Here is an 11759-nt window from a genome sequence, read left to right on the forward strand (position 1 = left end):
AAATGGAGTTCTCTCCTTTTTCTCCCTATTTCCTCTTCAATCTATACCAATTCCCTTACATCTAGTCTAATTATCCATAATTTCAGTTTTCTCTAAGTCTTAGCAATAGGAAATGAAAGAATTTGGTGGCAAAAGACTCATCAACCATACCTATAACTCCATGTAAGCCTTACCATTTCATATGATTTGTTGGGAAATTCCTAAAATCTCTCATCTAATTGTAGGATATTTGTATAGTTCCTTATTTTTCCTCTCTTTCCTTATTCACTGTAATCAGATTTTTTGGGATTTACACAGGATTTGATCTTATCCCTTATTTCATGGGATTTATACGGATTTTGATCTTATATCTTATTTCATGGGATTTACATAGGATTTAATCTTATCACATATTTCATGGGATTTACATGAGATTTGATTTTATCCCTTATTTCATGGAATTTATATCAGATTTGATTTCTTAAGAAGATCATCCTTTTGTATATTTATATGGGATTGATTGTCTACATGAAATATAGAAGAAAATCACTCTTTTTCTTATGGTATCAGAGCCCTTTCCATAGGGCCTATTTTTTCTGCCACTGCTTCTTTTCTATATGTCTTTATCACTAAAGTCCACAGCCTTCATCACTGTTGGTCCCATTACCATCGGCCTTGTCTGTCTTTATTGCAGAAGTCCTCGTTGCTCGCAGTTTTTCTTTGTTAGCCGAATCTGACTACACTCCCATTGTTAGTCAGTCTTTCTGTTATTGCTGTTATTTGATCCCTTCTCCTAGTCAACATGTTTAAAGCTTCCAAGACCACGACGTCCAGCCCTTCTGGACCCATCTTTGGGATAACTCAATCCATTTTAAATAGTAAACTGTAGGCCATGGACCCTTCCTATCATCTTGATAGGAAGAATTATCTTCAATGGTCACAGTTGGTGAAAATATTTCTCAAGGGATGTGGTAAGCTGAATCATTTAATTGCTCCTGGTCTGAGTCCCTCAGATCCAAGATTTTTTACATGGGATGAAGCTGATTCGATGATCATGTCATGGCTCTGGAGCTCAATGCAACCCGAACTCAATGCATGTTTCTCTCGTTTGCTAAAGAAATATGGGACACTGTTCGACAGACATATTCCAAAGTCTAAGACACAGCCGTCATTTATGAACTCAAAAACAAAATCTCCCACACCAAACAAGGTTCTCTTTTTGTCACTGAATATTATAATCTTATAAATGGCTTGTGGCTTGAGTTAGATCACTATCAAGCCATCAAGATGTCTTGCCATGAAGATAGTAATACCCTTCTAAGTCTTGTGGAACGAGATCGTCTCTTCGAGTTTCTTGCAGGACTGAATGTCAAATATGATCAAGTTTGTGTTCAGATTCTAAGAAGGAAGCGACTTCTACAATTAAAGGAGGTTTTCTCTATCATCTGGGCTAAGGAAAGCCGTCGAAGTGTAATGCTCGAATCCCTCCTCTTCAGAAGAATTCGCCTTGGTATCCATCAAGAATTCGGATGGTGGTCCCAAGCTAAATATTTTTGGAGCAAAATCGGATGATTGTGCTTCAGACAATCCTTCCAAGCAGTCCAATCGTGATGGTCTTTGGTGTACTTACTGTAAGAAGTCTCGCTACATAAGGGATAATTGTTTTAAACTTCATGGCAAAGTAGAATTGGGGGATTCAAAGGGTAACAGCGGAATCAAGCTAATTTCACCAACAACAAAGGACCTATATCTAAAAAATCTGAAGGGGCTGAATTTCGAGAATTCAACAAAGAGCAGGTTGAGGAATTATGAGGTTTTCTAAACTCTTATCAAGGTTCGCTGTACCGGTACCGGACGGCGTGCCGGTGCTGGACCGGTACGGTATGGTACCGGTACCATACCGTACCGACACACGATACGCCTAAGCATACCGGTTCGGTACCGGTACACAATATTTTTTTCGATTTTTAATTTTTTTTTTGGATTTTTGAAGTTAATAATTGATAAATACAACCTCAATATGGCATTATATTACATATTATTGACATATTTGGGTTCAATTTGGAGTTAGGTTGCGGTACAAAGACTCTTGATCCAAAATTTCAAACATATATTTATTTACATTATATTTCAACTATGTCATCTTAAAACTAAAGAAAAAATATATAAAATACGTATTAAAATGTATCTAAATATTTAAGTACAAAGCGCAATAACTGATATACGAACCTTAAGATGTACTCTGCATTTAATTTTTTATCGAGTGTTTGTGATGCTCGTAAATGTCTGGATCATCAACATAGTCTGAAGGGATATCAATCCAACCCTCTAGCCAAGCTGCACCGTACTCTCGAATATTCATCATCCCATAAGGCATCCTCTCTGGATTGTAAGACATCTCAGACCTCTCGCTAAAATTCTGACTCTGAGAAGTATCCTTGAGATGATGGTACGGTTATGGAGGAGCTCATCTACATATGTCAGTAGCAAAATCTGATCCGTAAGATGCTCCAGGCTGCATAGGATAGTAACCACTAGAAGATGATGCCTCGGATGCACCATATGTATATGGATCATAAGGTGGCTGTGGATAATAAGATCCATAATGCGAGGATGATCCAGATACATCCATGGATCCTACTCCACGTGCAAGATCGTCCGCAGTATATATATATAATTAAAATATATGCAAGTATAATAAAACACGATAGTTTGATGATAATTAAAATAATTATATATAATTTTAAAATAATTTTAATAATTATTTTAAAATCTATAAATTCAAAATAAATATGCTATATACTTCAAATAATATTTTTAAATTAAATAAAATATAACACTATTTTTATATATTTTTTATGTTATAATTAAATTTTTTAATTTAAATAATAAAAAATAATTTTTTAATTTCAAATATTTGAAAAAAAAATGAAATTAGATTTAAGTAGCTTGAATCATTCTAAACATGATTTCCAAACTCTAATTTTTTTCCTAAAATTTAATTTTTTTTAATTTTTAAATAAATAAATATTTAAAAATATTTAAAAAATATATAATTAACGAAAATTAATAATTTTGGTGTCATCGTGTAGATCTTCCAAAGATCTATCACATATAATTAAATCATACTAAAATCATAAGATTTTGGCATGATTTTCTTCTATTTTTATTTTACCTCATTTTTATCCTATTTCTAGCAACAAAAATAAAAAAAAATATTTACTAACAAAATAACAGATTATCTTACCTCCGGTCAAAGATCAGCCTCTTCTCAAATCACTCCAATTTCACAAAATTTTGCTTTCTTTTTTAATTTTTTGGAGGTCTCAACGATTAAGTTGCCCACGGTCATGGGTGTTCTCTGAGAACTCTCAAAGAACACCGAAGGTCTGGTGCTTATTAAAGCACCAAGCCCTCCCCCCATGTGAAGTGGGCCATGCCTCTTTCTCTCCCCCCTCCCTCCCCCCAACCACATGAAAAGGCCCCCACCTTCCCCTCTCGCCCATGTGAAATGGTCCCCTGGGCGGTACGGTTCGGTTCACCCCGAACCGATGGCGAACCGAGCTATACCACCCGGTTCCGGGCGGTATGGGCCCGAACCGGCGGTTCGGTGCGGTTCGGGGTCGTTTTCCGAAAAACAGGCCCGAACCGGACCAGTAAGGGACTGGTCCGGCTCGGTACACCCCGTACCGGGTGGTTCGGCCCGGTATGGCAAACCCTGCTCTTTATCTACTTCCTCTAGTTTATGTTCATTGACTCAATATGGTAAGTGCCTTATTTCTAATTCTCTTAATGCCGATACATTGCTTCGTTCTTTTTCTTGGGTACTTGATTCGGGAGCAACAGATCATATGACCCATAGCTTATCTCGATTTGAGACCTACAAACCACGCCCCGAAAATCAAACAATTATTGTGGCTGATGGTTTCCCTCTTACCATAGCTGGCCAAGGCCAAATTCCTTAGCCCCTTCCTTTCATTTAGAAATTGTGTTACATGTTTCAAAATTATCCATTACTCTAATCTCCATTCATCAGCTTACCAAAGATTTAAATTGTTATATCATATTTTTTGATACCTATTGCATCTTTTAGGACAAAGTCATAGGGAGGACGATTGGATCTGCTAAGGAACGGAATGGCCTTTGCTACCTTGATGCTGCTAGTAGTTCTTCCACTCCTACAAATTGGTTCATGCTCTCTTGCACATCGTCCAATTCTGCTCATCTTTTCTCTTCCAATGAATCTGAAATCTAGATCCAGCATCTTCATCTTAGCCATCTATCTTTTTGCTGAAAAATATGTTTTCTTTATTGTTCAATAATGTGGATGTTCAAAACTTTCATTGTCATTGTGTGTCATTCCCTTTGAGTATTAATAAATCTTCCAAACTTTTTCTCTCATACATACAAATATTTGGGATCCATCTAGAATGCCTACTCATACTTGGGCAAAGTGGTTTGTGTCATTCATTGATGACTATACTAGGACCACATGGATATATCTTATGAAAGAAAAATCTGAGATCAGTTATATAATTTCATCTTTCTATCAAATGATAAAGACACAATTTGGGATATCCATACAAAGGATTCGTTTTGATAATGCTCAAGATTATTTTAATTTGACTGTTGCTTCCTTCTTTCACAAAGAAAGAATCATTCATGAATCCTCTTGTGTTGACACACCTCAACAAAATGGGATAATAGAGAGAAAAAACCGACATCTACTAATTGTCACTTGTGCCCTTCTTTTTCATTCTAATATCCCGAAATTTTTTTGGGGAGAGGCTGTCCTTACAGTAACTTTCCTGATTAATAGAGTCCCTTCACATGTCTTTAGCAATCAATCTCCCATTCACCTATTGTCTATCTTTCATTTTGAGCTTCATTACCCAAGTAATCTTCTTCGCATCTTTGGGTGTGTCTCATATATCCATATTCATAAACAACACTAGGGAAAGTTTGATCCTAGAGATCTAAATGTATTTTCGTGGGCTATTCGAATACACAAAAAGGGTATAAGTGTTATCATTTTCCTACCTAAAAAATATTTATCTCCATGGATGTCACCTTTAATGAGAATCAATTTTATTTTTTCAAACCTCATTCTTCTCTCTTCAGGGTCAGAAGCCTAAGGAAGATTCGGAATGGGTTGTCCTTGATAATCTCAGAAGTCTACAGTTCATGCCTCCTCCACATGAACCATCCTCATATGAGCCAGGACGAGACACTGAAAATCAACAATAAAAGCAATCTGAATTACTGCAGTATTCAAGGAGAAAAAAGGTGATTTTCGAATCAATGCAGACTCAAGACTTCAATCTGGATGAACAAGAGCTAGGTAAACCAATTTCTCTCACTAATTCTATTCTTAATGAATCTGTTCCTGAAAAGTCTACTTCTCAAGACCTAGATCTCCCAATTGTCTTAAGAAAGGCCATCAGAAAGTGCACTCAACATCCACTCTATCCAATTTCATAGTTTGTCTCCCTTCATCGCCTTTCTCCATAACATAGAAGTTTCCTCACTACCCTAGACTCAATTGATATCCCTAAAACCATATAAGAGGCATTAAAAGATAAGAATTGGGTACAAGCCATGAAAGAGAAAATGACTGCACTAGAGAAGAATAAGACTTAGGAGGTTGTGACTAGGCCAAAAGGGAAACAACCAGTTGGATGCAAATGGGTTTACACTTTAAAATACAAAGCAGATGGGTCTTTTGAGAGATACAAGGCAAGATTAGTTGCAAAGGGGTATACACAAACCTATAGGGTAGACTGTCAAAAAATTTTTGCACCAATAGCAAAGATGAATACTGTAAGAATTCTATTATCTCTTGCTGCTATGTTTGATTGGAATTTTCAACAATTTGATGTGAAGAATGCAGTTCTATATGGAGATTTGAAAGAAGAGGTCTTTATGGAGCCACCCTCAGATTTGATGAAGATTTTGGAGCTGATAAAATTTGCCGTTTGAAAAAGACTTTGTACGGCCTAAAATAATCTCCTAGAGCATGGTTTGAGAGGTTTACTAAGGCAATGCGGAGAATGGGATACAAACAAAGCCAGGGAGACCACACATTATTTATAAAATGCTCAGATAAAGGTGAAGTTACAGCCTTATTAGTGTATGTGGATGATATTATTGTAACAGAAAATGATGTAGCTGAAAGAGAATCTTTTAGAAAAAGATTGGCTCAAGAATTTGAGATCAAAGAGCTCAAAAAACTGAAGTACTTCCTAGGCATTGAAGTGGCTTACTCAAAGAAGGATATATTTGTCTCTCAATGGACATATGTACTAGACTTTCTTAAAGAAACTAGAAATCTTTGCAGCAAAGCAGCAAGTACGCCTATTGATTCTAATCACAGGATAGGAAGAATTGAAGAGGGTAGCTCAGTTGATAAGGGAAGATATCAGAGACTTGTAGAAAAATTAATTTATCTCTCGCATACAAGACCAGACATAGCCTACTCTGTGAGTGTAGTTAGTCAATTTATGCATGACCCAAAAGAATACTTGCAAGCAATTTACAGAATCCTCCACTATTTTAAAGCTACACTAGATAAGGGAATTTTGTTCTAGAAAAGAGGAGAGCTTACTCTTGAGTCCTATACTGATGCTGATTATGCTGGATCACAAGTTGATAGAAGGTCAACATCTAGACACTGCACATTCTTAGAAGGTAATTTGGTTACTTGGAGGAGTAAAAAATAGAATGTGGTAGCAAGATCTAGTGTTGAGGCTGAGTTCAGAGCCATGGCTCAGGGAATTTGTGAACTACTGTGGATTAAAATAACCCTGGATGACTTAAAGATCAAGAGAGAGGGAACGATGAAGCTATACTATGACAAGTCTGTCATTAATATTGCGTATAATCCGATTCAGCATGATCGGATCAAGCACGTTAAGATAGACAGACACTTTATAAAGGAGAAGTTGGACAGTGGGTTGATTAGTATCTCATATATGCCATCAGAGAATCAGTGAGTTGATGTTCTAATGAAGGGCCTACCTACAACGAGATTTCAAAAAATTATTAGCAAGTTGGAAATGGAAGATATCCACTCACCACCTTGAGGGGGAGTGTTGGGAATTTCCTAAAATCTCTCATCTAATTGTAGGATATTTGTATAATTTTTTATTTTTCCTCTCTTTCCTTATTCACTGTAATCAGATTTTTTGGGATTTACATAGGATTTGATTTTATCCCTTATTTCATGGGATTTATACGGGATTTGATCTTATCCCTTATTTCATGGGATTTACATAGGATTTGATCTTATCCCTTATTTCATGAAATTTATACTAGATTTGATCTCTTAAGAAGATCATCCTTTTGTATATTTATATGGGATTGATTGCCCACACGAAATATAGAAGAAATCACTCTTTTTCTCATGATTCAATATCGGGCTTAAGTTTTACATAAGTAAGAGAGAGAGAGAGAGAGTTAATCTACATGAGCATGGGAAGGAGAAAAATTGACTTTTATACTCATAGACTCATAGTAACTTGAAATATGGTAAACAATTAAATTTGGAGCTAATTGAGAGGGTGTTTTATTTGAATTATTATGGGTTTTCCTGGTTCATTTTGTAAATATCAACAATGGAGGGTGTTTTTTGCCAATATGTGTTAATGCAGGGTGCTATATGCAGAAATTCCTAACAAGTAATATCTTTTAATTCCTTTTACACAATAGTTAAATATATTATGTAGTTAAAACTATTCTTCCTATGCAGCCCTGTATCTCCTCACTGTTTGTTTGCCCTCATGTTTAATCAGAGACCTGGAGACGTATCTGATTCCAATTCTTATGTTTGTGTCCATGTGACAATTAAGCATCATACACCATTTTTCGAAGCCAAAAAAAATCTCTTATCAGGGTCACTACTAGGAAGCAGATGATTTCAGAGTTTCCTTTCCCCCAAGAATCCTTAACCATAAACTCTTCTTGTTATGCAATGACTTGCACCTATTTTTCACTTAATTCCACCAGCATGCTCTCCAATCTTTTGACACTAGTGCTTGAAATTCTACTCCAAAAAGATAAAGGCATTTTGTAGCTATCATCTGATCCACTGAATAAAATGTCATATTACCTATTGTGATTCATAAACTATCTTCTTTGGCATATATGCAGCAGAAGTCATAAGAATTGGCATAGCTTGTAACACAGGTTGAATAGGAGCTCTCTCACCAGCTTTGGTAGAAAGTCTTGCCTCCCAACTCGAGACTCTACTATCAACCTGATTATTACAGTCTTTTGCAACCAACAGTCCCTTTCCAACTGAAACATTCCAATATTTCAACCTACCAATAATTTTGTCAAAACCCAGAACTTTCTTAATTTGATTCTGAAATCTGTCATGTAAGTTCAGGGACACAAAAGAACCCTTCAGCAATATGATAATACCGGATTTATTTTTATTCACATTCTGTACAACAAACTCCTAAACTTGAATATTGTTCACTTTTTTGCATTCTTCAACCTCTGAAGGAAAAAAAATCATTTGTACAGCATCAATGATTAGTTCTTGTTGCACTAAACTACACTGTCTCTAGCCACTTATTTTCTCCATCATTTAGTATTCTTCACAGCATGTCTTGACATAAGACAAGTAAAATGTTGATTCTGGATCACCTTGTCCATGTTTCGGTTAAATATGGATTCCATTAACTAGCACAGACATAGAAACGGTCATCCAGATCCAAGTCCAATTAATCCATGGTTATCTGTAAACACTTAAACAGCTAGGATTTGTACACACTTAAACAGCTAGGGTTATCTACTAATAAGGAAAATGTATGTTTTGATGTTGGCCTGAGCATGTGATACATTTGATACTCTGGTGATTGTCTGAAAACACTAACAGTTTGGTGCCCTGTTCACATTTAGATATTACTTTGTTTTCCTAGTGATTTTATTTGAGAAATAAAAAAAATGAGTTCGTTTCTTTGTTTTGACAAGCAAGTTGAAGTTTTATTGCTAACATTTGGTTCAATGGAAAGAAGAGGAAACCAGGTTGAGCAATGACTCAAATTTGCCACCTTAAGTTTCATGGGATCACATACAGCCTACTCTTAAAGAAGAACAAAATATCAGGATAAGTATAATATCAAGCCTCATTAAATTGGGTTTGTATTCTGTGCTACTACTTGGCATGGTAACATATGGAACACAGTCTGGAACATAATAGCTGTTTTTAGGGTGACTAGCACAGTATATAGATATTTATTTAGATTTTGTGGCCCAGAATAATTGCTTCTTTCTTGTTTTTTGTTTATTGAATTCTCTCACATTTTTCACTGATCTAGATAACATATTGTTTGTGATAAGTTCAAAAATGGGCTCACATATTTTGGTTGCCATAACAGGTTCAGATCATATTCGAGAAAAGGATGGAATCTGGGCAGTCTTGGCTTGGCTTTCTATTCTTGCTTACAAAAACAAGAACAACTTTAATGGTGAAAAGCTGGTTACTGTGGAAGACATTGTTGTCCAGCACTGGGCCACTTACGGTCGTCATTATTATACACGATATGACTATGAGGTATAATTCTGGAAAAACATCTATTCACATTTATCATACAGGATTTAAGTGCCACCATGCTGCTTGACACAGGGCAGAACATACTGTGGCACAGCGCTGGCTTCATGCCAGTACTTTCCAGGTGTGACAAGCCTGGCATGGCACCCTATTTACCGTGTCACTGCCAGGCTGGCATTCTATCAGCAATGAAACTTTCATCCTTGATTAACATACTGCAAAAATTGTTTAATGATCAACTGTTTCTTTTCTTTTAAAGAATGTTGATGCAGCTGCAGCGAAGGAACTTATGGCATACTTGGTCAATCTGCAGTCATCTCTTTCAGATGTTAACAAGTATGTTACTGCAAGAAATTTTCAGGCTGAATTTATTGTTTTCCTTTTTTAGTCTCTGGAGTTTAGCATCTGCTTTCAAGCCCTTCTTTGCTCATGTTTCCATGCTTTCTTTTTACTAAAATGTTTTTGTATGAGTATCTACATGCTAGATTAAAATTTGAACAGCAAATGTGGTGCAAAAATCAACTTTCACTATAAGGCCATTAATATATTGTTAAACTCTGGACTCACCCTGTGACAATAATTTTCATAAGCAGGTTTCAAGCTGTCTTCTACAGTTATGTGACTTATTGTGGTGATGGTTTTAACATGATGAATGTGCTGCTTGCTTTGTGTAGGATTGTAAAAGAAATAAGAACAGATGTCTCAAATGTTGTCCAAGCTGATGAATTTGAATACAAGGATCCTGTTGATGGTTCGATCTCGAAGCACCAGGGCATCCGTTATCTCTTTGAGGATGGATCACGATTGGTAGCCAATTATTCTTATTGCTTTCAGTTACTACTTATTAGTCAGTTTTCCTTGATTTTTAAGATTTTCTTGTATAATTAATGATGGCACTGATCCATTTATTTTGGATTTGAATAGCATTTTGTAATGAGTAGACAACCTCAAAACTCATGAATTGATACGCATGTAGGCATGCATTGTCGCATGGAAACATTATCACTGTAATTCTAGCACTCTGACTACTATTTTATCATGAGTACTCTTAACTTCTTCATATGTATTTGGATTGTAGCCTTAGCTGAAAACATTTCATCATTGTAATTCTAGGTTTTCCGCCTCTCTGGAACCGGCTCAGAAGGAGCAACTATTCGACTATACATTGAGCAGTATGAGAAGGACTCTTCAAAGACGCAGAGGAATTCACAAGAAGCACTTGCTCCACTTGTAAGTAGCCTTCACCTTGGTGCTTATCCCTTTAAATTAGAATTTCCTTGTGGTTTTTCTAAATTTTCCTTTTGGCATGGCTTTATGCTTGTCACCAACAGGTGGATGTGGCACTTAAGCTTTCCAAGATGCAAGAATTTACAGGCAGGTCTGCTCCCACCGTTATCACATAGATCAGACAATTTTGTCGTGAAATATCTGCTTATCAAGAGTTCTCTTGAATTGATTTTGTTCTCTGTGCTGTGACATAGTTTGATAAATTGTTCCCTAAAAATTAACATATGAAAAATAATAGCAAATAAGAGTACTGTGAGTTCTCTCGAGTTGATCATAACTCGATGTAATGTGACAATATTTTGTTGTAATAAGGAAAAAAACTTTATTTGCTGAGTTATTTGTGCCTCTAATGATTATATTGTATCTTTTCCTCCTACTGTTTTAAAATGAAGTGGAAATGCATGTTTATTTTCACATTTGGAGTAGATCAAAGGCAGATAAATCATGAATTTGTTTATTTATAAATATTTGTTCGCCGATTGCATCAGGGCTATAGCTTAACAGGGCTCCATATTAGCATCAGACATGCTGTGTGAGCAGTTGCCAATTGAGTGATGCTTTAAATGATAAATATAACTTTTGTTAAAGGCTCCCCCTACTCAATTAATGATCTTGCAGGAAGAGAATATTAGGTAGCAAATATATGTTATGACTTCCAATTTGATCGAAAAACATGTTTTTATCATCGACATGGTTGCGAATCATATATCATGGTTGCAATTTGTTAAGGGATTTGTGCTCTAGTTTGCTAAACTAACTTCTATTAAGGGAATAATGGAATGGGAGGCAGCTAGACATTAGCAAAGAGGAGTATCCACCCAAGCTCCTAATTAGTCTTCTTGTTCGCTTGCTCTGGGTATAAAAGAGAGCTTTACCAAGGTGCCATGCTGCACCTGCATTCTTGTCCTCTTACTTTACGTTAGGTCCGACATTTAGG

General features: G+C 36.0%; 1 protein-coding gene across 2 annotated transcripts in view; it reads left to right on the forward strand.

Annotated features, from left to right (window-relative positions):
- LOC105042097 (phosphoglucomutase, cytoplasmic 1) overlaps nucleotides 1–11159 on the forward strand; it is a 54264-nt gene extending 43105 nt beyond the window's left edge. For both annotated transcript variants that reach the window (XM_010919195.4, XM_073253821.1), the window contains 5 exons: nucleotides 9363–9538; nucleotides 9795–9871; nucleotides 10210–10342; nucleotides 10649–10765; nucleotides 10867–11159. In XM_010919195.4, the coding sequence (XP_010917497.1) occupies nucleotides 9363–9538; nucleotides 9795–9871; nucleotides 10210–10342; nucleotides 10649–10765; nucleotides 10867–10938 (575 nt within the window). In that variant the 3' untranslated portion in view covers nucleotides 10939–11159. The remainder of the gene's footprint in view (nucleotides 1–9362; nucleotides 9539–9794; nucleotides 9872–10209; nucleotides 10343–10648; nucleotides 10766–10866) is intronic.
- The last annotated feature ends 600 nt before the right edge of the window (nucleotides 11160–11759 follow it).

Source organism: Elaeis guineensis, chromosome 3 (genome assembly GCF_000442705.2).
Source record: "Elaeis guineensis isolate ETL-2024a chromosome 3, EG11, whole genome shotgun sequence".
NCBI classification, from domain to species: domain Eukaryota; kingdom Viridiplantae; phylum Streptophyta; class Magnoliopsida; order Arecales; family Arecaceae; genus Elaeis; species Elaeis guineensis.